General features: G+C 35.5%; 1 protein-coding gene across 1 annotated transcript in view; it reads right to left on the bottom strand.

The window, feature by feature from the left end:
- SNTG2 (syntrophin, gamma 2) overlaps window positions 1–24542 on the bottom strand; it is a 644399-nt gene that overhangs the window by 270770 nt on the left and 349087 nt on the right. Inside the window, exons 10-12 of the mRNA XM_006882917.1 lie at window positions 18785–18914; window positions 16376–16414; window positions 686–802 (exon numbers count right to left, since the gene is read on the bottom strand). Of these exons, the coding sequence (XP_006882979.1) occupies window positions 686–802; window positions 16376–16414; window positions 18785–18914 (286 nt within the window). The remainder of the gene's footprint in view (window positions 1–685; window positions 803–16375; window positions 16415–18784; window positions 18915–24542) is intronic.

Genomic DNA, 24542 nt, shown 5'->3' with positions numbered 1-24542 from the left:
TAAGTATCTTATTTTTGTGTTTAATATTTTAAAATATTTAAATGTTTTTAAAGAACATTTAAACAGTTTTATGTATTATTAAGCCAGTGAAACAATTCTGTATGACGTGGACAAATGTCATGCACACACTAAACCCGACAGGATTGCAGACCTAGAAAGTGATTCCTTTTATGAACTGCAGACTTTAGATAATGATAATTTATCAATCAACATCAATTGGTCTATTTTAAAAAGTGAAAAATAATTATTTGACCATTAAATACAAAATATCTAAAAAGAAGTCTTTGTTGTTTTCTTCTAGTCATATTATTTGATCTTTGGCTATTCATTAAACTTTCTGCACTTTATCACCACACCAAATTGATACTTAGGGAAATTAAAAAAACCACAAACTCAAACACACAACAACACAACACACCAACAAAACAACTACCCAAACCTCCTCTATAATACTAGCACAAATATTTGAATTGAGAGAAATAAGTTGATTAATTAACTATGAGTATAGCACATTCAGTCTATCCACAAGTAGAATACTTTCCAGTCCTCTTGGTAAAGAGGGTACTGTCACAGCATCGAGCCTCTCTATCTCCGATCTCCAAACACCAGATACACAAAGTTGCTTCTCTAAAACAAACAACATCATCAACAGACCACCCCAAGTGTATTTCAAAGGTGTCCTTACCGGAGGAGTGTTGAAAATGTAGAAGGATGAACCTTTCAGTGCCAGGAACTTGTGTTTGAAGATTTGAGAGGAGTCAGTTCCTTGGAGTTTCTCATTTACCCACCCCATATGCACAACCTGCAGAGGGAAACCTTTGAAAATTAAAAACCAAGCCTTAATAAGAGCATACTGTCACAGGAGTAGAAAGAACAAACATTAAACAAGTTATCCTCTCATTATTTGAACACCTTTAAAATCAGCAGAAATTTGAAAAAGATCACTTTTCAAATATCTAAATCAAGTATAAATGATATGAATATGTAATATCTTTAGCTGAACATCCAAATCCTGTATTGTTCCAAGTTTTATGGATAAATGGCAATATATTTTTAATATGTTTCTCATTTCATAATCTTTTTAAAAAATGACAGTTTGAATTACATTCTATTAAAGAATAGTTTTTCAGATTGTTTTCTCTGATGCTATAGAAACAGCTAATTATATTTTTGTTTTTATGGTAAATATATAATTGACATATACGGAAATAGTGATTATGCTTTTATTTACAAAAGGAATTCCTAGCAATAACAAAATTATTAGATTCTAATGGTATTGAGTGAATATTTACAATCTTTTTACATCAAATGAAAATTACAAAAATTAAAATATATTTAAAAGGATTAATAGAAAAAGTAATAGTAATAAACAATTGGCTCCATGGAGCCAAACTAAGCTAGGATTTCTTATAAAAAATTTCATGTGATACATACTTCCACCTTTTAAGTGATAAGAATAAATTTATATATAAATTATAAAAATATTTTCTTAGTATTGCAATATTACATAAAATTAGTTATTTAACATATCCCTAAGGTAGAAAGATTTTAAATAATTTTACATTTATTTTTAAAAGGTGAAGGAAACACATTTTTAATAGACATACTGGACACTTTGGAAATGAAACTTTCCTGTGCAACGTTTATAGCACTAACTAGGCAAGACTTAATGCATCTTTTCAAGTTGGAGACTCTAGCATTTCTCTGGAGTACTTTCAATCAAATTATGTGAATGAAAGGAATAACACTGTAATGTGTTCAAAGTTGGTAATTTCTTGCTTCAATGTCTTACTTGATAAACCACTGACAGTTGTCACTTTTAGTGAAAAACAGCTGATAAGGCCAGTGGTAAATTGGATTAAACCTCAAGATGAAAGAAAAATATTAATAAAAATGAAGTAAGATATCTACCCATAGCATTTTTAGTAATGGTAAAAGAAAACATTTTTTATTTTGCATAGAGTTATTACCATAGCTAAATCTTAAAACATTATTATGGATTTGAATGTTGACTACAAATCATTTCATGATAACAACCTTTTAATTCAGTCTCATTAGGTTCTTCTAGGTAGAGGTTTAAAAAGTAATGCAGCTTTTTCACCAATTCATTGACTTGTAAACATTTTATGGGTTAAACTTATAGTCCCTTTAAAACAAAGAAATCGCATCAATGTATCCCCAGAAATTACTAATATTAGAATGAAAAACTCTTTCTTAATTTCATGAGTTTTCCCAGACATTTATTTTTGCTAAACCTCAGTTTTTGAACACAAAATGGGAGTAGAATCACTTACTGCCAAAGATTATTGAGAGGATTTAATACTATATGATAGAACACTCCTCACAGGGGGTTTGCAAAATATATATTATTCTTATTGTCTTAATACTGTACAAAAACACATTAAAATATTGTTGTCTATTTGAATCTTTATAGATTCAAAACCAATAACATAGTATTTCAAAACACATGCAACTACGGTTTATGGATAGTCTGATGGTCCATAGAGAATGACATTATTAAACGAAAGGCCACTCCACTAAAGCAGTTGAAATGGACCAGCGGCTCCAATGAAAAAAAAACAAAACAAAACATGGCAGTCTTATTCCATGCAATTCATATTGTAATTACACTGTAATGAAATCCCACTGTAGGGATAGTTTATGACTCAATTATCACTGGCAAAATGTAGAATTTAGAATTGTCTCTTCTGTTTTTTATCTAGTTGGCTCATATTAAGTTCTATTGCCAACACTAAGATTATAAATTGTTAAGATTTATCCAATGTCAATTATTAAAATTCATGTCCTCTTTCTAACTACTTTAGTGCCCACTGCTGTCTTCTAACTCTTGCTGAGATCAACTACAAGCAAAATATTTCTGAAGAGTATTCAGAAATGGCTAGAAGAGTGCATTGGTACATGAAAGAGAGCTGCAAGAAGATCAAGCTGGATTTAGAAGAGGTTATGGCACCAGGGATGTCACTGTTGATGTCAGATGGATCTTGGCTGAAAGCAGAGCATACCAGAAGAATTGTGCTTTGACTATGGAAAGGAATTTTACTGTGTGGATCACACCAAGGAATGGCTAACACTGAGAGGAATGGGAATCACAGAGCACTTAGTTGTACTCACACAGAATCTTTACCTAGATCAGGAAGGAGTCACCTAAACAGAGCAAGGGAACACTGCATGGTTTAAAATCATGAAAGGTGTGCATCAGGGTTATGGCCCTTCTCCATACTTAATTCAATTTGCATACTAGAAATCATTAGAGAAGTTGGACTTTACAAAGAAGAATATGGCATCAGGAGTTGAGGAAAATTCATACACCTCCTGAGTTAAATTTCGCAGATGACATCACATTGCTTACTGAAAGCATGGAGGACCTAATGTGCTTTCAGCAGAAGATCAAGACCACAGCTTTCAATATGGATTACATCTCAACGTTAAAAGGACAAAAGTCCTCACCACTGGACCAAAGGCCAATGAGAGCCGGAGAAAAGTTTCAAGTTGTCAATGATTTCATTTTGTGTGGACCCACAATCAACATCCTTGGTATCAGTAGTTAAGTGCTTAGGAGACTATATTGCATTGGGACAGTCTGTAGTCAGGGGGCTTTCCAAAATTCTGAAGACCAATAATGCATCTGAGAGTTGGACAATGAATCGACAGAAGAAGTGATGTATTTGAGTTGTGGTGCTGGAGGAGAATACTGACTATCCCATGAATAATCAAAAGAACAAACAGATAGGTCTTGGAGAATGTGCAGCCAGAGTGCTCCTTAAAGGATAGTGAAGTTTCACTTCACATACTTTGGCATGCCATTAGAATGGGGTTACTTCCTGGGAAGGAACATTATGCTCGAAAAGGTGGACGTTCAGTGAAAGATAGGATGGACGTGAGAGAGGAGTCTAGGGAAAGGGAGAGGAACAGAAAAATTGCTTCCTATGTAAAGGACCAAAGGGTCTGTAATTTGGTAAGACAACTCTCCTAACTTCCCTAAGCTTAGACACTAACTTCCACTTTTGAAAATTCTGGTTGATATTCTGAACTACCAATGAGAAAGCTCTGCAAAATATTGCTGACACTTTGAAATTATCAATGAGAAAATCTCATGACTGTTCCTCTTCTACTCCCCTTTTAAAAAGCCCAAGAAAAAGCAGTTTGGGCAGTGTGGCCATTTCTGGACAATGATCTGTACAAGAGCCACTGCTCTGCTGATGTATAAAGACTTTCCTCTTTAAAATGAACTGTTCATAGGATTCCTTCTCTCCTTAAGGTCGTGTTACCTGCAACATTTTGACACAATGAGTACAGCAATGGGTTCAAATATATCAGAGATAATAATTATGGCACAAGATAGGATATGGTTCAACCCTATTATTCATAGGGTTGCTATGAGTTGTATTTGACTCAATGACACCTAACAACAACAACAATTGTGATCTTTAAGAATCCCAGTGGCATAGTGGGTTAGGCACACAGCTGTTGATTAATAATTGAGTTTTGAACTCATCAGATTTTCTGAGGGATTAACACATGACAAGTCTCCTTTTGTGGAGATTATGGTCTTGCAAACTCTACTGGAAGGTTCTACTCTATACTATGGGTTACTGTGAGTCAGAATTCACTTGGAAAAACTATTTTTTCAATATTATCATCTTTAGGCAGGAGTTTTGTCCTTTCTTTTAGTGCTCCTATAGTACTTCTCAGTTCATCCCTGATTAGATTATAAACTCTTTGACAGTAAAGGTCACATCTTTTATTTATTACCTACTCTATATACTACAGTTAGGCACTGTTCATTAGTCAAAGAAAGTGTAACTTATTCTCTATACATTAACCATGTATCTTTATGAGCAGCACTCTGATAGGTAAGGAGTTGTGTGACCAACCCTAAAGCAAACAGTTTGATGCACTATTGTTATGCAGTAAAAAGAGCAATTTCATTGGTGCAGTTAACAGGCTCTTAAAACTGTTGCGAAGGTCAGCCATGAGTTAGACATGACGGTACAAAACAAAAGCAACAACTTAGTAAAGGCAGAGATGTTTACTGTATTTCCATGGATGGCAGAGGGGAAGATCTTTCTTCAAAATAATGAACCAGAAGATCTAGAAAGTACAGAAATGAAATTCTGTATTTATTGGATGTCAGTAGTAATTACACAAATTCTAGGTAGTAAGAGGAGAAGCACAATTCAGACAAAATACTAAATAATTAAGTCAAAACACCTCTCTGTAGGTCTCTGTCTAAAAGGGTTTTGAAAAGTTGTTTAGCAAATATTTCCCCTGATGAGAATTTCCAAAGGTATAAATCTGAAATCTGCTTCTAAATCACATTTATAAAAAAGCAGGGAGGGACATAAAATAATTAATCTGATTCTACGGAAGAAAAAACTGCTGTCTCTTCTCCAAAAAATAATTTATTCAAGTGCTGCCAAGTTTTCTTTTCTTTTTTTATGAAATTCTTAATCATATATTGCAAATTGATTTTCACAAGAGGTGAAGTAATGAACTGGAATCTGACACATAGGAATTTAATTTAAGACAAAGCTGCATACATCAATTGCTATATAAATATAGACAGAGATTAAACATAGAAACGGGGTGAGGGGGAAGAAATTCATGCTATTTGTAGATCAAGGGTGAGTAGACCAGAAAAATGGAAAGATACAAATTCTTGTTTTAAATAGAAAATTACAGGGTTTTTTTTAAATTTTTTTTTGTTGTTGTTGTTGTTTTGGTTTGGTCTACTATAGTAGCAGTAGCCTTCAGATCTGCTTTTACTTGTTTTGGGTGAAACATTCTTCTAGGTCGCATTACTCTGTTATATCCATTTGCTGTACAGAGGTAACTCATGGTTGTTGTGATGCTAAATGTTATGAACACTGATGTGTCAAATGCAAGAATGGTTACCCATGGTGGACAGTGTTTGGTGGAGCTCCCCAATTAAAAGAAGCTTGGAAGCGGGAGTGGCATCCACTTCCATAATAGCTTTCCTCTGGAAATCCTATGAACATGGAGCAAGGACCAAAGCTATACAGGTGTCCAGGTCTTTCGTTCATAAGGTCACTATGAGTCATCTCCGACTCGACGGCACTTAACAACAACATAGTAGACAAAGTTAAGATAGTTTAGTTATGACATATAATTAACTTCATCTTTTTAACTCAGCATAACAGACACTCCATATCTTAGAGCATCAGCTATTCAGATGAGAAATATTAAAACGAAATCTTCTCTAGGAGTAAAATCACACGATAACTGGGGTATTGGAAATAGAAGTGTCAGAGTCAGTGAGACTGGCTCAGGACAGGGCAGGCTTCAGAGCTGTTATACAAAGGGTCGCTATGAGTCTCAAGCGACTCAAAGGCATGTAACAAAAACAGGAGTAAAAAAAGACCATATTGGTTTCTTCTCAAGGGAAGAAAATCACATGGGGAAAGATCACCCTATCTTTCTCCTGCAGAGCAACTTGTGGAATAAATTGCTGACCTTCAGGTTGGCAGCACAACTCTACCCCTGGAGTTATCTTCTTTCATATGATTTACAGCCAATGAAAACCCACTGGTGGGTCAACTATGAGTCATTTCCCACTTGATAGCACATACAATATTCATATATATATATATATGGTTATTTATTTAGCTATGATAGCGCAGGAGGGGAAGACCCTCTATGAGGTGGATTGATTCGGTGACTGGGGTAATCGGGATGGGTGTGTCAGAGGCAGTGCGGTTGGCGCAGGACAGAGCAGGGTTTAGGGCTGTTGTGCATAGGGTCGCTATGAGTCGAAAACAACTCAACGGCACATAACAACAACAATGATACTTATTGACACATGTATATTAATTTTATAAATGCATTTCTTGCCATGTACAACTATATACACACATATGGAGACACTGGTAGCTTCATATTACCAGAGAGGTTCTACCTATGTGTTACGAGGTTTACTATTTCCTAAAGAATATGCCAACTCATCATATATATATTCTTTTCTTCTGGTTAGCACACTGATTAGCGTGTAGTTCAACAGGTATTTTATGAGTGAATGAATGAAGAAGTACTTTTTATGGCCAAGAGGACAATAATACAAGTTGTTAAAATCTGAATTTTCTATTCATTAGATATGAATTTAATTAAATTCCATATGTCATTTAATTCTGCTAAATTTAATTAGAGAATAAATAAGTAATAAGTTTGCTATTATTGGAAACATTGACTGCTTTATGACTATCCTTTTTTGGTATATGGAGTTGATTAATTATTTTAAGGGAAACTAATTTTACCTTGTACATTATGGGTTATCTAATGATGTATTACATGTTCTAAAAATGTATATTATAATTTTATGAACATCCACCTGACTGTATCATCATAATGAATTAAGAGGACATAAACCATTATAACAGGGATATATTTGCATTTATCTTTTCTGATGGCACTTCTATAGGAAAGTCATAATTTTGGCCCAACTTAGCCAAGATAATTAGTTATGCATCCATAAGATGATTACATTATAGCTGGTCTACTTCTAGATGAAGAAAAAAAGCCCAAAATTACTTGAACTCTTTATTATTAGATGAAAAAGTCATTCATATCTCTATGGTTTCTACAACATTTCCTTTAATTCAGATTGGTCAAGAAGAGATTTATTTTAGGAATATACAGAACTACTTTCTATTTTAGTAGGATGAACATATGTTCCAGTTAGCTGAAACAATTCTAATTTATGCTTATTGTCCTAAAATTCCTGTCAGCTAAGTCTTTGTCCCAGACTAAACTGTCCTAGTTTGAATGATAAATTATAGAGTCAGGATTTTTTTTTCAAGACCTAAGGGATCATATATCTAGATTCCATGCCATTTTATCCTTCAGATTATATTTTTTCTTTGAGTCTTATTTTTTAACTTAACAGTTAAACAATTGTATGTTTCTTATTTATATTTTATGTATTTGTATTTATATGTATATTTTATATTAAAGAAATATTTCCATTTTCAATCTGAGGAAAAATATCTTCATTTTTAAGGGACTAGTGTTAACTTCTCTTAGTTTGTTATATAATAATCAATACTTCATTTCCTGACTATCTACGATGCACAAAGGCACAGTGCTAAGTACTATAGGGTATGCAACAATATCAAATACTACCTTTGATCTCAAACAGTTTTCCTTAGATTCCTCCTGACAGCGCTAGGAGATAAAGACATTTTACTGGGTTTTACTATAAAGGTTAGTAAGACGGGGGCGGAAATTCATTTAGAAAAAAGGCATTTATCTAGGAAATTTATCTAGGAAGTTTATTCTAAATACATGACATTCATAATGTCCTACTGTGTTTGGGGGGGGTCTCACACATGACTGTTTTCATCTCAGTACAGACAATGGTAAATTTATCCCGCCTTCCAGAGCTCACTGCAAGAGCATATGCTGTGAGTCTGAATGTCTTGACTATACTAAATAAAGGAAGTCATGATGAGTCCGGTTAAGTTTAATCTTTCTTACCTAACATCTCTCTACATAAATGCCCTCCCACCAAAAAAAGTTAAACCTGCTACTGAGGAAGTAATTCTGACTCATGTTAAACACAAGCTTTATGGAGAAGAATTGGAATATAAGGTTTCCTTCGTAATAATTTGCACAGACAGTTTACCAGCTCTTTCTTTTGCGACACTCTGTCTGAGCTCAAACTACAAGACTTTGGGCTAACAACGTGCCCCAAACAACTAGGATCCAATATCATGATTTATTTCAGTTGTGTCCAAACTCTTTTCATCATGCTCTCAGATGAGTACAATTTTCTGCGCACGATTCTCTTTTATATAGGTTATGGTTGTGCCTGGCGGCTGATGTAATAGTTGATGGTTAGAATTCTATCTAGTGATATGAGGGAAAAAAGATTGAGTGATCTATATCCATTAAGATCACAGCCAACAAATCTCTATGGTCAGTTCTACCCTTCAACAAAAAGAGCTGCCATGGAGGAGGATTTGACAGAAACTGACAAGACCAGAGAATTTTGGTGACCTGATGAGTAAGGAGATGTGCTGCCAACCCAAAGGCAAGTGGTCTGTATCTAGTAACAGCTCTGCAGAAAAAAGATGGACAATCTCCTCCCATGCGATTCACAGACTCTCAAAACCTGTTGGAGAGTTTGCTATGAGTAGGTTTCAACTTGGCAGAAATAAGATAGAAAAAGCGAAAGAGGAAAACAATAGCAAATAAGTGAAACAACACACATATAAAATGTACCGTGTGCATTCTATTGTCACTCTATATATGAAATCTTAGTAAAACGGCTATCTTCCAATTTGGGGAGGACATACAAGTATATAGAGAAGTTTTAATCTTTTTTTTCCTCCATCTTAGGAAATTGTCTTGAGTTGCCGGAACTGTTTTTATTTTGTACGAAAGAGGTCACATTTAACATAAAAGCTGGAAGTTTTTCACTTGCCTTAAACTGACAGCCTTTAAAATCTGACCAAATTGCTTACCTCTTCATTATTTAAAATAGAATTGGGCATATCTCCTCTCTTGTTGTCTATCCAAAGCAAACATGCCTAACATAAGCAAAGCCATTTCTTAATAGAAACACTTTTTTTTAATTGCTGCATTTTTTATTCTTTTCCATCGGTAATAGAGTCACTTTTTTAAAAAAAGAGCATGAAATATTCCCCTTCAGCTTAAAACATACTCATATATGAAACCTGGTACTTGAGAGAACTGGTTTAAAAATATAATTAATTACTCATTCACCTGTGTGCTATAATACAGTATAAGTATCTGAAAATGTAGACGCTAGCCTAAGTTATAAAGAAATTCTTATGGTGCAGTCTTAAATGTTCAGCTGCTTATACAGGGTTGTTGTTGTTGTTATTAGGTGCCATCAAGTCAAGTACGACTCATAGTGACCCTATGATAAAAGATCTGAACCACTCCTGTCTTGCACCATCCTCTTCCTAACATACAAGAGCCATTGCAGTAGTCAATCCACCTGGTTGAGGGTCTTCTTCTCCTTTGTCGACCTTTCACCCTTCCCAATATCATGTCCCTCTCTAAGAAATAACACCTTCTAGCAATATGTCCAAAGTATGTTAGGTGAAGCATTATAATTCTTGCCTCCAAAGAGCACTTCATCTGCACCCTATTTAAATTTGCTTTCTTGGCTGTCCCTGAGATGTTCAGTGATCTTCTCCAACACCACAGCTCAAGGGCATCAATTCTTTTTCTGTAATCCTTACTTATTGTTCAGGTCTCAGAAACAAAGCTAGTAATCTGAAAGCTTATGGGCTGAATCAGACATACTTAGTCCTCAAACTGACATCACTACTCTTCAATAATTTAGAAAGGTCTGTAACTGAAGATTTTCCCAGTCCAATGCATTTCCTTATTTTCTGACTGCTTTTTATCAAGGGTGTTAATTGTGGATCCAAGCAAAATGAAGCTGTTGACAATTTCAATCTACTCTCCATTCATCATGACACTGCCTATTGGTCCATGGTAAGAATCTTTGTTTTCTTGATAATGACATGTAATCCACACTGAAGGTTGCATTCCTTGATCTTCTGCAACTAGCACTTCAAGTCCTCCTCACTTTCAGCAAGCACTTTGTGTCATCTGCATAATGCAAGTTATTGATGAGTCTCCCTCCAATCCTGAAGCCACATTCCTCTCCAAATAGTTCAGCTTCTTGGATAATTTGCTCAGCATACTAATTAAACAAAACAGGTATGGAGATAGAACAAAATCCTGATGCCTTCCCTTCTCAATTCCAAACCACACAGTACTTCCCTGCTCCGTTCGCACAAACACCCTCCTGATCCAAGTATAGGTTCATCACGAACACAATCAAGTGCTCTGAGATTCCCATTCTTCTCAGTGTCAGCCACAACTTGTCATGATCCACACAGTCAAAAGCCTTTGCATAGTCAATAAAGCACAGACATTCTTCTGGTATCCTCATGCTACCAGGATCCATCTGATATCAGCAATGATATTTCATGGCCTCTTCTAATCCCACTTGAACTTCTGGCAATTCTCTGTGTACTGTTCCAGCTCTTTTTTATTGATCTTCAGCATTCTTTTTCTTGCATGTGATAGCAATATTGTTAATTGACTTGTTTCAATTAGCAGATGCAGCCTTTGATGGCATCACCAAGAAATTTGGAGGATGGCTGTCTGGCCAACGGATTGGAAAAGGTCCATATTTGTTCCCATTCCCAAGAAGGGTGATCCAACTGAATGTAGAAATTATCGTCCTTACTGAGGGCAGATGGTTAGAACCCACCAGCTACTCTGTGGAAGAGCAGTGGCAGTCAGTTTCCAGAAAGATTATGATCCTTGAAACTATGAGGGAACTTCTATTTGGTTACTATGAGTTAGAATCAATTTCAGGGCAATGGGTTTATAAATCTGATTACCTTAGGCATACTAGTCTCACTCTATATATGAAATCTTAGTAAAACGATTATCTTACTGCCCTGTAGTTATTTTTTCTTTTCTATACATTCAGTTGATTTATATTTTCCCTTTATAAAATCCACTGTCATAAAGTTAACTCCAACTAATATGAACTTTTTTGGATGGAGTAAAACTGCCCCAGAGTGTTTCAAAAGCAGTGCATCTTTATGTAAGATTATTGCATCCATTTCCCATAAAGCAAATGGTGGGTTTAAACAGCCAACCTTTTGGTTAGCAGCCACATTCTTTCAATAGCATCCATATATTTAGTAAAAAACCAGATTACATTATGCCTCCCATAAAAAATATTGTCTTTATATAAGAATGCATGAGCTTATTAGTAAGAGCTTTTCGGTTTTCATTTCATCTTTGATGCTAAACTCAGGTTTTCTCCTATCTCAAATAAACTCTATTAAGGATCTCATAGGGTCTAATGTTAAGGTGCTGCTTTGCCATTCTGAAGATTTGCAGTTTGAATCCATCAGCTCCTCCATGGACTAAAGATAGGCAATCTGTTCCCACGTGATTTATAGTCTCTGAATACTCGCTGAAGGATAGGCTATGAGCTGGTTCTGACTCCATGGCACATAATGACAACAACAACTTATCTATTAATTTTGGATCTCTAAAGGATTCAAGCTTTTAACAATCTTCCTGTGGAGTTCCCACTTTGATAGAGCATTTATACTGTCATGATGTGGCGAATTTTCATTTATTTGATTTGATTTATTTGATTACTAAAAATTAGCTTGAATATTTCTTCAAACCCTGTAAAGGTGCAGGGAAGAATTTCCTGACTCCATTACCCACCCAGTTTTATAGAACACATTGATACTCTATTAATATCTAAAGGTATCTCATGTCCTTATAATTTAAAAGGTAGCAGAGTTTCTAGCAGTGGCTGCAGTGCAAACAGAATTTATTTATTTAAAAGAATAACTGCAAACAATGCAAACAAGGGTAGATGCTGATTTTGAGGTTCATATAAAATTTATAAATTGTAAGTATATCAATATATCATTCCTTCATCTGACCAGAAGGTCACTACAGCATACTGGGAGTTTGTAGATTAGTTCAAAATCAGTGTTTTTAAATCATGGCTATCTGTTTTCTTTTGGTGAAAATAGTTGTAAATTCTAAATTCTGAGATTGTATATAAAATTTGCAATATTTAGAGAAATATGAACTAGACATCAAATAAAGAAGACCAAGAAATGGTAGACGTTAGCTTTTATTAAGTCTCATAGCACATTTCATCATTAATATTTCTTCTGAGGCTAGTTCATGAATTCAAGTAAACTCAAAGTTGCAAAGGAATTTTAATCTAGAAAAGCCTTAGATGACCTAGTAAAACTTTCTTTCTTTACAGGTAAAGAAACCAAGGCTCAGATGATAGTTCAGATTATTGTACAAAAGGGGATTAGAATCAGGTTTTACCAAGACTTTTAAAATATGGCCACTAAAATTAATATACAGCACTTAGCACAAGGTTCAAATCCACCATCTGTTCCTTGGAAGAAACATTTGCAATCAAATCCTGTGTGACTGACCACCCCTGAAAACTTGAAGGGTCAGTGTTGAGTCAGTTATGATAGGTCAGTACATAACAATACGAAGATTCATAATACATAAAAAAGTTTTGATATGTAGCAAAATTCTTACAAAGGTGAAATAAGTCTGTCCCATTGCCTCTGAACTGGAATTTTCTTTGTTGGACATTTTGATTTTCAAATATTTCCAGTTTTAACTTTATTTAATTATTCTTTCTTGAAATTTTATGAAAAAGTTAAGTGTCAAATGTAGGACAAAACATCTTTGATTTCCAAATTAGCTATAATATATCACATAATTTTAAGTATATACATAGGTGATCAGAAGACATTGGGAAAGTCTTCAGTCAGGGGCCTCTCCAAAGTCCTGATGAGAAATGATGTTAAAGGCTAAAATGTTTCTGATTTAAGCCATGGTCTTTCCAATAACTTGCTATGCATCTGAGAACTGGATAATGAAAAAAGATGACAGAAAAAAATGATGCTTTTGCGATACATTGTTGAAGAAGAATATTAAATATATCCAATGGATTGTTAACAAAACAGACACATTTGTCTTAAAGAAAGTGTAGCCAGAGTGTTCCTTAGATGCAAGAATAGCAAAGCTTCATTTCTCAAAATCTGGCAAGTTGTCAGGAAAGGTTCTTCCTAGGAAAGTGATATTATGCTTGGAAAGGTGGAGGGTTCTTGAAGAAGTAAAAGACCTTCAATGAGATGGTCTGAGCCAGTGACCGCAGCAGTAGGTGCAAGTATGTCAGAGAGGATGAAGATGACAAAGGCTAGGACAGGGATCAGATCTGTTGTTCCTAATGACTCTATGAGTTGTGCTTGACTTGATAGTAAATAACAACAAAGTCAAAACTATTCTATGAGCTAAACTTATTTCAAGTCCTATGAAGCCTGTACATTAGAGTGACACTTGCTCAACATTATGACCTCATATTTGTGCCATATTTCACTGTTTCTGAACCATTTAATAGTAATTATCTCTTTTTATCCATAAAGTAATCTTGTCAGGTAGTCTTGAAAAGTCTTTTATATTCATTGAAAGAAATATACAGAAAACTATGAGCCTTGCCTTGGACTATCGCTCTCTTTCTGTCTCAGGAAAGATTCTGATTTATGATAAAAATAATGTTTTAGAATAGTTTCTCATTGGTACTACATTAACTAATATAGGTCCAATTTCAGAGGGTTACATTAGTCTTGAGATAAAAGTACCACACTGTGCACCTCCGACCAGCTATGCCCAAGAAAGCAAAAGTTAGTAACTGCTATATTTTTTTATTAAGGGCATGAAATATACTTATTAAGGGCATGGAATATCCTTATATATTTATATAATATCAATAGGTTTAATAAATTTTCTGGGTAACAGATTCAGGAGACTTTTCTTTGTTTTGCAAATGGTTTCAATAAAAGATTATTACTAAGTTTTAGGAAACACATGAGAAGTTGTATCAAAGACATCGTGGTATGGACTGCGGGGAGGTTGTGTATTTAGGAGAACATTTGTAGTAACTTTTATTTTGAGAATACAAGATAAATCTGGGAAATAACACCTTCTGAATTAAATTATGGACTATGATGTATGCCCTGTATTAAGTTGGTGATAATTATGGGAATTTTATTCATACAATAGTCATATAATCTTCATTCAGGTATACGAAACAGAAATTGTTGACCATAAGTTTGGAGAAGCAATTCAAGAAACCAAAGTTACTTTTAGAATGTTTTTTTTCCCCCAGAATGTCCAAAGTTAAGTGCTAAGCTGCTAGTGGAAAGGTCAACGGTACAAACTCACAGTCTCCCCAAAGACTAAGGCTGTGGCAGGCTCTCTCTGTAAAGATTTATAGCCTGAAACTCTATAGGACAGATGAACTCTGTGATACAGAAACATTCATTATGAGTCAGAACTTTAGTAAACGACAACGGATTAAACTGGGGTGGGGTGGGTTTGGTTTTGTGAGGTTTGGGGTGTGTGTGTGTTTTAAATTTATTTATTTTTTAATTTAAAAAGGTCTATTCCAACCCAAAACCCAACTCACTGCTGTCAAGGCAATTCTGACACATATCAACTAAGTAGGCAGAGCAGCATTGCCCGATGGTGGTTTCAAGGCTTTAAATATTTATGGAACAGACTGCCTCTCCTCTCACCCATGGAGCAGGTGGTGGGTATATACTATTATCTTTTATTGAGCAGCCTAAATCTTAAACCATTGCATCGCCACGCTCTCCTTTAAAGATACTGACTAGAGGGACTGATAGATTTCCTGTCTCTTTTCAGAAAACATTTGATTGGTGTAAATCACCAACTCATTGCCATTGAGAATCAACTAAGAACTGACTGTCAGGTGGGTTTTCAGAGGTGTAAAGCATATTGACAGGGTCATTTCTCCGACAAAACAGTATGAGGATAAGAATCACTAGCTTTGACGTGGGAAGTCAAACACTATTAAAAAGTTTTTATAAGCACTGTTTAAAGCAAATTTAAAACATTTGCCTTAGGGTTTGTTTTTTTTTTTAACTTTGGCATAAAATATTTGGTTCGCTAAGCCATGAAACACAAACGAAAACTGGATGAAGTATCAACAAAATAAAATCTTACAGTTTAAAAGATAACTTATAAAGGAAATAGAATAGCATAGTATTTTTAAAATTTACTTATCTGATAAACAATGTGATTATATTATAGAATACTTATGTATCTTATTCTATGAACAATCTTTAAATGAGTAAATAAGGTATATTAAGTGTTAACATCTGCTACCATAATGAGTAAGCTATTGGCCTTTGTAACTGACAGAATCCTGTCCACCTTAAAAAAAAAATAATTATGGGGGTGGGTGGGCAGGGAGAAAAGCGCAACAATGAATGAATGGAAATAAAAATCTCTGTAAATGTTCATTGAAATTAATAATAATAATAATAAAATAATTATGTCATCACAGGTTATAAAGATTGAAATTTCTCAGATAAAAAAGTTATCTAAGAAAATCATTTGATGCTTAAAAATATATCCTAATTTCATAGATTTATTTCTATACAAAATCCTCAGTTTAAATAACCATACACACATTACTGAGGTTTTTTACATAAATTACTGTTTTAATCACATGTCCCTTATAGAACATAACTGTCAATGCATAAATAATATATAATATGACAAGTACATGCAACTATCTCCTTTATAATATTTATAACAGAAATGAATAGCCTTTTAAAAAGTCTGAAGAGATGAACTTCTATTTCAGTCTTATTTGTGTAAACACATTGGCATAAAAAACTTCAATTGAAATTTAGAAATAAATGGAGGACACTTGTTATTTAAAAAACATACAAAAAACCACAAATCCTACCTGGTCACATGGAGAACAGCATTTGTTTGCCATTTTCATCTGTAGAAAAAGGGCAGTTAGTAGTCAGCATGAGAAGCACGCTATCATCATAATTTTCCAATCTATCTAATTGGCAGCTGAAACTAATTAGCTGCACAAATGTCCTTGGAAACAAAACTACTTTTAGGATGCATTTCTTACATGAAAATAAAACCAGAGTAAATACAGACCTAGAGTTCTAACTCTCATGAACTGAACTTCTTGTTAGATAGTTTTATAATTATTTTAAGAGTGTTAGCATTTTATAGGCATCAAATGCTTAAAGCTAGGTACCTTAAAAACTGGGAAGAATTATTTCTGCTTTGCATAACTTTAGTGAATTATGATTATCATAGTCTATATTGGATCCTCATTTATTTCTCCCAATAACTCTATCATATTGGGTTGTTGTTTGGTTGTTTTTTTAAAAAAATGTATTATTCATGAAAAAAAGTTCTAGTGAACTACACACCCAAAGCCACACAACTGAATAATAGACTAATTTACAAGACTTCATTTCCACTTTCAAAGCATTTGTAGTTTTCCAACTCTCTGTGCTGCCTAGTAGAGCTCATGTGTGAAAATCACCTAGAACTGATGGCCTCTTGTCATATGCAATTTTGTAAATGTCAATTTCTTCCTTCTAGCCATCCAGATACCTTGAAATGTAAAATGTCAGATTTCACAACTGAAACCTAAAGAGAGGATCCAGTGCTTCCTTATATAACTGAAGAAAGAAAACTTTTGAGGTCTGTACAAGAAAAATTAAATAAATGCTATTTTCTCAAACATATTTTTTTAAATTCATTCCATTTCTGTTTTAGCTGCTGTCCAGAACAATGGCAGTAGGAGAAAGAAATGAGGAAAGCAATGTGGACTGATGGGCAGGGTTCCGTTGCAGAATGAGGAAGTGTCTCGCTAACCATATGGTATGATTTCAAGGCCTCCCTTTCCCTAAACTCTTCAGGCCAAAAAATTGGCCACTGAAATAGGAAAAAAAGCCAATTTCTATTGCTCTCTTTCAATACTCTCTCCCTCTCTCTGTGTCTCCCCCCCACCCCCCACCTCCCGCCTCTGTCTCTCTCTGCTTTCAAGCCAATTCCAACTCAGAGCAATGCTCTGTAGGTGTCCTACATTGTAAATTTTAGCAGGAGGAGATTGCCCATCTTTCCTCTTGGGAGCCAGTGGTGGACTCAAATCACCAGACATACATTGTTAGCAACTAACTTGCTATGGACTATGCCACCAGAGCTTTCAAAGAGGAATACATTGAAATATTAGGTAAGTGCTAAGAGAACACACAGGTTCAGCCCATCCTGGAGAGTAGAAAGTAAGCTGCTTCTTGGAGGCAAGGATTCTGAAGATTTGTCTGACATACTTTGGACACGTTGCAAGAAGGGACCAGTGTTTGTAGAGGGACATCATGCTTAGAAGGTTGGAGGGATGGCACAAGAGAAGAAGGCCCTCAATGAGATGGATTGATTGAGTGACTGGTATAATGGGGTAGGTGTGTCAGAGACAGTAAGATTGGTACAGGATAAAACAGGTATTAGGGCTCTTGTACATAGGGTTGCTATGAGTTTTAGGCAACTTGACGACACATAACTACAACAACAACTGGGAGGATTGAGGACATGACAACAACTGAGATGATTGAGAACAAGAGCTCTGATGGCTTAGTGGTAACAAACTGTGCTGCAATTTGAAGGTAAGGGGTTTGAATCCATCAGCTACTCTGTGGGAGAATGATGAACAATCTTTTCCTGAGAGATTAACATCCTCTGAAAATCCACTGAAGGGTCAGCTATGGGTTAGTTCTGACTCCATGGTCCACAACAATAACAACTCTGACTAAGTCATAGTCATTACATGAAAAATGCATTCCCTCCAAGTTGGAACTTTCTCATAGTTAACTATCACATCGAAGTACACACTAAAGAAAACACAGCATTTTTTTCTGGATTCCTGAAGTGAAAAAGTTGAGACTAAATACCTTTGGTTATAGATTTCATAATTTTATGAAACTTGCATTCTTAAACTCAAGTAAGTAAACTACTAAACTCTAAGTAAAACTGCATCATTACATTAATGTATTTGGATAAAATATATAATAACATCAAAAGCAATAGTTTACATGTTGTATATCAAGAGTGAGAAAGACGGAAGAAACCCTAGCTGTGAAACAGGCAAATGCTTGAATTAGTGTACATATAACTTTGTATTTGGAAATATTTAGACAATTTAATTTTCCACCTTTTATCCAGAGGCTGTAATATACTGGGAAAAGCAAATATTTTATTTTAACTAATAGCTTTTCAGCAAATCACAAACAATTAAATGCAAATTTTATAGGAGAGCAAAAGCACATATGGTGGAAATCTAGTTGCTTACGTTTTGAAGTGTCAGATCACTGATATTTGCTGAGACTGCTCTCAGCCAGTCAGCACTCTCCTGGGCTGTGTAAAACTGAAGAACTCCAGTGCTGACTCCATCCAGAGCCAGCACCTCAAATGCATTAGACCTGAAAGAAGGAGGAAAAGGGAGCATTTAGACGGCTTCAGCTCCATTTCTTTGCAAATAGTGAAGGGAGTAGAGAACAAAGTTTTAATCAGTAAGTGCTTTTATGAAAGGTGTTTTTAGGATTGATCTCTTATTCACAATAGAAAAGCACAGAATGAAATTAGAATCCTATACCAAATATGCTTTATAAAGCATATTAAATAGGTTTACTAAAATTAAGTTCAGAACTTTGAAGTCCCTATGACCAAAAGCCATTTCTAATTCAATAAAATATGAAGGCAATTCATACAGAAAATCACTCTTGCTTTAGGAATGCTGGCTTTATTGTCTTGAAGGAGCCTTAGTAATAATTCTTTCAAAGGCCATTTTTTAAGCAATTTAAAGAGGTTGACTTTATGATGATGGAGCAGTTCAAGTAGCATCATTATTCAGCTTTTATGATATTTTATGACGAAATATATATATATTTTTTTCTTCACAATTTTGCTGCAGTTGGTTGTCTTTCTTTTTAATTCAAATCAGTTTGCCACAAAGCTAACCATGGGAAATTATATACGAGAGAAAAAAAACCAACTCTAATTCAGCAGTTCTTCCTTAACATGCAGTCTTTAGAAAAAAAAATAATTTACATATAATCATTCACAAAGAATGCAATTTGTATTTATAGGTATTTATTTTTAAAGAAATACATTATCAATACATGTAACATAAACTTACATATTCTTAGCTAGATAATTGAAGGTTAAAAAGAACCCATTTTTAAAAACCAGGGATATGACTAAATTTTAATAATCTTTTAGATGTAAGTTTGCTTAGCCCACAGTTTTGTCAGATCAAGCCTGGTCACTGCTGTGCTGTGCAGCTGGAGGAGACCGCTCATCCTTCTCACTTGGAACCACTGGTGGATTTGAAGACCTTTAGGTTATCTCTGTAATTCCCGAGGGATTTCACCATTAGCACTGCCTGTTTTGTTAGGAGGATGGATTTAGAAGAAGTGGGATATGGAGAGAGAAATGGATGGATGACATACGTGAACAATGGTTCTGAACTTTGCCCTATTCGGAGCCAGCCTCACCCTCTCTGATACACTGATGCCATTGCTGCAGTCACCATGTCAATACATTTCATCAAGAGTCTTCCTCTTCCGTGCTGATTCTCCACCATTCCAAGAATGATGTCCTTCTCTAAGAACTGGTCTCTCTGGCAACATGCCCAAAGTATGTGAAGTGAAGCTTAAAATCATTGTCTACAAGGAACAAACTGGTTTAATCTTCTCCAGGACAGATAGTTTTTCCTTGGAAGCCCTTGGCATACTCAATATTCTCCCCAGCACCACAGCTCAAAGGCACTGATTCTTTTTCTGCCATCCTTAGTCACTGTCCAGTTCTGAGAGGTACAGCAAGCAAATGAGAAGACTATGGGCTGAATCAAGCACATCTTAGACTCTAGACGGAAAATTGTTGCTCTTTAGCACTCTGGAGAGGTTCTTGACCTCAATTTCCCCAGTTCAACTCATCTTTTGATTTCCTGACTGCTGATGCCAAGAGTGTTGATGGTGGATCCAAGCAAGATGAAATCATTAACAGCCTCAATTCTTCCTCCACCCATCATGGTATTGCCTATTGATCTCGTGAGAGGATGTTTGTTTTCCTGATGTTGAGATGCAATTCATATGAAAGCTACAGTCTTTGACCTTCTACAGCAAATGCTTCAACTCCTTATTTTCAGAAAAAACTTGTATAATCTGTATAACTCAGGTTGTTGGTAAGTCTTCCTCCAATCCTGATGTCGCATTCTTTTTCATAAAGTCCAGCCTCCCAAATGACCTGTTCTGGATGCAGATTTTAAAAGTATGAAGAAAGGTTACATTTATAATACATTCATGTCTTGATTTTGAATTATGCAATATCCCCTTGCTCTGTCTGGACAACAGTTATTGACTTAGATATTAATTTGCATGAGTGCAATTGGGTGTTCTAGGATTCTCATTATTCTCAACTTAGCCACAATGTGCTGTGTTCAACACAGCCAAGTGCCTCTGCCTAGTTAATAATACACAAAAGACATCCTTCTAGTACTCTCTACTTTCAAGCCATGATCTATCTGACATCAGCAATGATATCCCTAGTGCAACAGCCTCTTCTTAATCCAGCTAGTGTCATATATGTTGGTTGTTTTTTATTTAAGCCTATTGTTTAGAGTCAACAAGACCTCGGGGAGAGCCTTAGTATTTAAAAGTATGTTGTTATTATATTTTTGAGGAACATTCTTCAAAGTCAAAGAACATTCTTCTGTCAATATGATGTAGCAACTTGGGGTTGTTGTGATGCTGAACCTTGTGCCATTGGGGTGTCAAATGCCATAAAGGTTGCCCATGGTGGACAGTGTTTGGTGGAGCTCCCAGCTTAAGACAGGTTTGGAAGTAGGAGTAGCATCCACTTCTTAAACAATATGCCTCTGGAAACTCTATGAACTTTGATAAATGACAATAGTTATAGAAAGACTTCAGGCCTTTTGTTCATAGGTTTGCTTTGAGTCCTCTTTGACGACAATCAACAACAACAGTACTCCTTGTTATTCCACAGAAAGACTGACAGATTTGAGCTGCCAGAGAGGTGTGGCCTTTGGTTTAACAATAAACCTTCTACGAACTACTCATCCAGAGATTTCTGTAGGAAATGGAAACATTATAAAACATTTTAAAAAAATATATTCAAACAAAAAGGAGTTCATTTATATAAATTGCTTAATAATATACCTAATAATATTTAAGCTGGACAGCACAGGAAGGGAAGGCCCTCTATGAGGTGGACTGATTCAGTGACTGGGGTAATTGGGATGGGTGTGTTGGAGACAGTGCGATTGGCACAGGAGAGAGCAGTTTAGGGCTGTTGTATACAGGGTCTCTATGAGTAGCAAACGACTCGACGCCATATAACAACAATGCTATTTTTTTATATTTTTAAAAGATTTTTCTTGGTTTACATATAATCATTCATATACATCAAGTTTGTGCACGTACTTTGGTTTTATACATTCACTTAACCACTATAATGATAAGTTTGATAAGCTAATCATTATAATGAGTGCTATATACTTAATCCTGGAATGATTTTAGTGCTATATACTCTTAAAACTGTTCTGTCAGTTGAGAACTCCCTTGATTAAAAACTCTTGCCTTTTCAAAGGCAAATACCCTTGACCAAAAAGTACTGGTGCTACGTGGTTAAGTGCTTGTCTTATATAATTGAAGCCACCTATGTGCTGCTTTCTGGGAGTATCTTGTGGCAGTTGACTTCATGAGGATTAAAGCCATGCAAATCCTACAAGGCATCTATGCTGTGTTCTTTAGGGTCTCTATGAGTCAGAATCATGTTGAAGACAAAGAGCTTGTTTTTTAAAAAGTCATTACCACCTTAATAGGCATTATTTGACTAGAACATACATTTTTTGTTGTTGTTGATTATTTTTTCTCTGTGAAATATAAAGCAGAATAAACGAAATAATTACTGACTTTCCGTAGCTGTGAGGGAGAAGAAAGCAGAAGAGGGAAAGGTTCTCATGAGGTCAGAAGATGCGAGAAAGAAGAGGTCTCACTGTGAGGTAAAGGGCAAGATAATTTCCTTTGTCTGCTTTTGTACAAAAAGTTCTAATTGCCTCTTTCTACTTCTCCCTGGTGAACACCAATTCATCTCAAAAAACTTGACCTTCAAGATTTATCAGTTCTCTATGAAGTCTTCTTAGACTCTTCAATGTCTCTGCTTTAATAAACTAATCCATCCTCTGTACTGTATTAGACTATATAAAAATTATTCTAAGTGTAATAGGAAGTCAATAGACACATTTGAGGAGAGAGATGATATTTTCGGAAAGATTTTTTCTGTTATTCCTTTTATTTCTGATATTGAGCTTAATTTTTGACTTTTTGGAATTAATTTTTTAATTGATTTTCATGAAATTTTACTGAAAGGCTGTGTTTCCTTTTACTCATTGATGCACACTTCCTCTCTCCTCCTTCCTTCACCTACCCTAATTCACTTTTGTAATGCACTTCTTGTTACAGACTGTTATAGATTCTATGAATAAAAGGCCTGAAGCCCCTCTACAACTATTGTCATTTATCAAAGTTCATACAGTTTCCAGAGGCATGTTATTTAGGAAATGGATGCCACTCCAGCTTCCAAATATGTGACAGCATGTTATTGTTGCTATGTGCCATTGAGTCACTGTGATATATAGCGACCCTACATATAGCAGCTCTGAACCCTTCCCTGTCCTGAGCCAGTCTCACTAACTCTGACACACCAACCCACATCGCCTTAGTTACTGTATCAATCCATCTCATTCTGGGTCTCCCTCTCCTGAGTTGTCCATCCACCTTTCTGAGCATGATGTCCTTTTCCAAGGACTGATCTCTCTTGGCCACATGTCCAAAGAAAGGAGGCAGAGCTTCACTATACTAGCCTCCAAGGAAAGATGTGGTTTCACACTCTCCAAGACAGACCCGTTTTTTTTCTTGGCAATCATACGTTCAAGACTCTTCTCCAGCACCACAACTCGAAGGCATAGATTCTTCTGTCATCCTCAGTCATTGTCCAACTCTGAAGTATAACACATAATCGAGAAGACCATGGCATGGATTAGGTGCACCTTGTATCTAGAGTGATATCATTGCTCTTCAGCACTCTGGAGAGTTCCATGACAGCAAATTTTCCCAATGAAATTCATCTTTTGATTTCCTGACTGCTGGTGTTAAAGAGTGTCGAGTGTGGAGTGGTGCAAGCTGTAATTGCTAAACATCTCAATCTCTTTTTTATCTAATATGGTGCTGCCAATTGACCCAGTGGTGAGAATCTTGTCTTCTTGATGTTGAGCTTCTGAGTAAAATATCTCAGTCACAAAATGACAAATACTGCATAAGACCATTGTTCTAAAATAGAATATACATTGGAGGCAAGTTCGAATAGGAAAGGAGTAGACACATAATTAATGCTGCACTGGAACAGATGAAGGAAAAACTGTCTGAAAAGAATGTAGGATAAGCCATTATATGTCTGAAATATTTTATCAGCAACTTTTTGGCTAAAGGGAGTTCTGGTAATTTAGTATGGAAACAGGGGTGCTAACTCAAAAGCCACATCTCTTTGACAGTTCACCTCCACCAGTGGCTCTATATAAGGAAATCAAGCAGTTTCTTCCCATGTGCTTCACTGCCTTGGAAACCACACGGAGATTCAGTTGGGAGTCTGTTGTGACTTGACTACAATGAGCTTTTTTAGTGTTTTGCCTAAGCAATTAAAAATACAGTAACAAGGTCAAAACAAAAAAGCCAAACAAAAAACTAAGCCACCAAAAAGCCAGGGGGAAAAAATTAATGGCCTATCCAAAAAAACTACTGAAAAAGTACACCAACAGAAAACTACCAGAAATGCAGGTTGCATTTAAAAGAGACTATGGGACCAGAGACATTACGACCAATGTCAGATGGATCTTAGCCAAAAGCAAAGAGTACTAGAGGAATGCCTTTATGGGATTCATCGGCTTTGCAAAGGCATTTGACTGTGTGGACCACAAGAAATTGTGGCTAACCTTGAGGAGAAGAATAGGAATCCCAGAACATTTGATTGTG

Source organism: Elephantulus edwardii, unplaced genomic scaffold (genome assembly GCF_000299155.1).
Source record: "Elephantulus edwardii isolate Elephantulus edwardi_28Jun2011 unplaced genomic scaffold, EleEdw1.0 scaffold00025, whole genome shotgun sequence".
Lineage (NCBI taxonomy): Eukaryota > Metazoa > Chordata > Mammalia > Macroscelidea > Macroscelididae > Elephantulus > Elephantulus edwardii.
The sequence above is the reverse complement of the archived record's forward strand: the minus strand, read 5'-3'. Positions and strand labels throughout refer to the sequence as shown.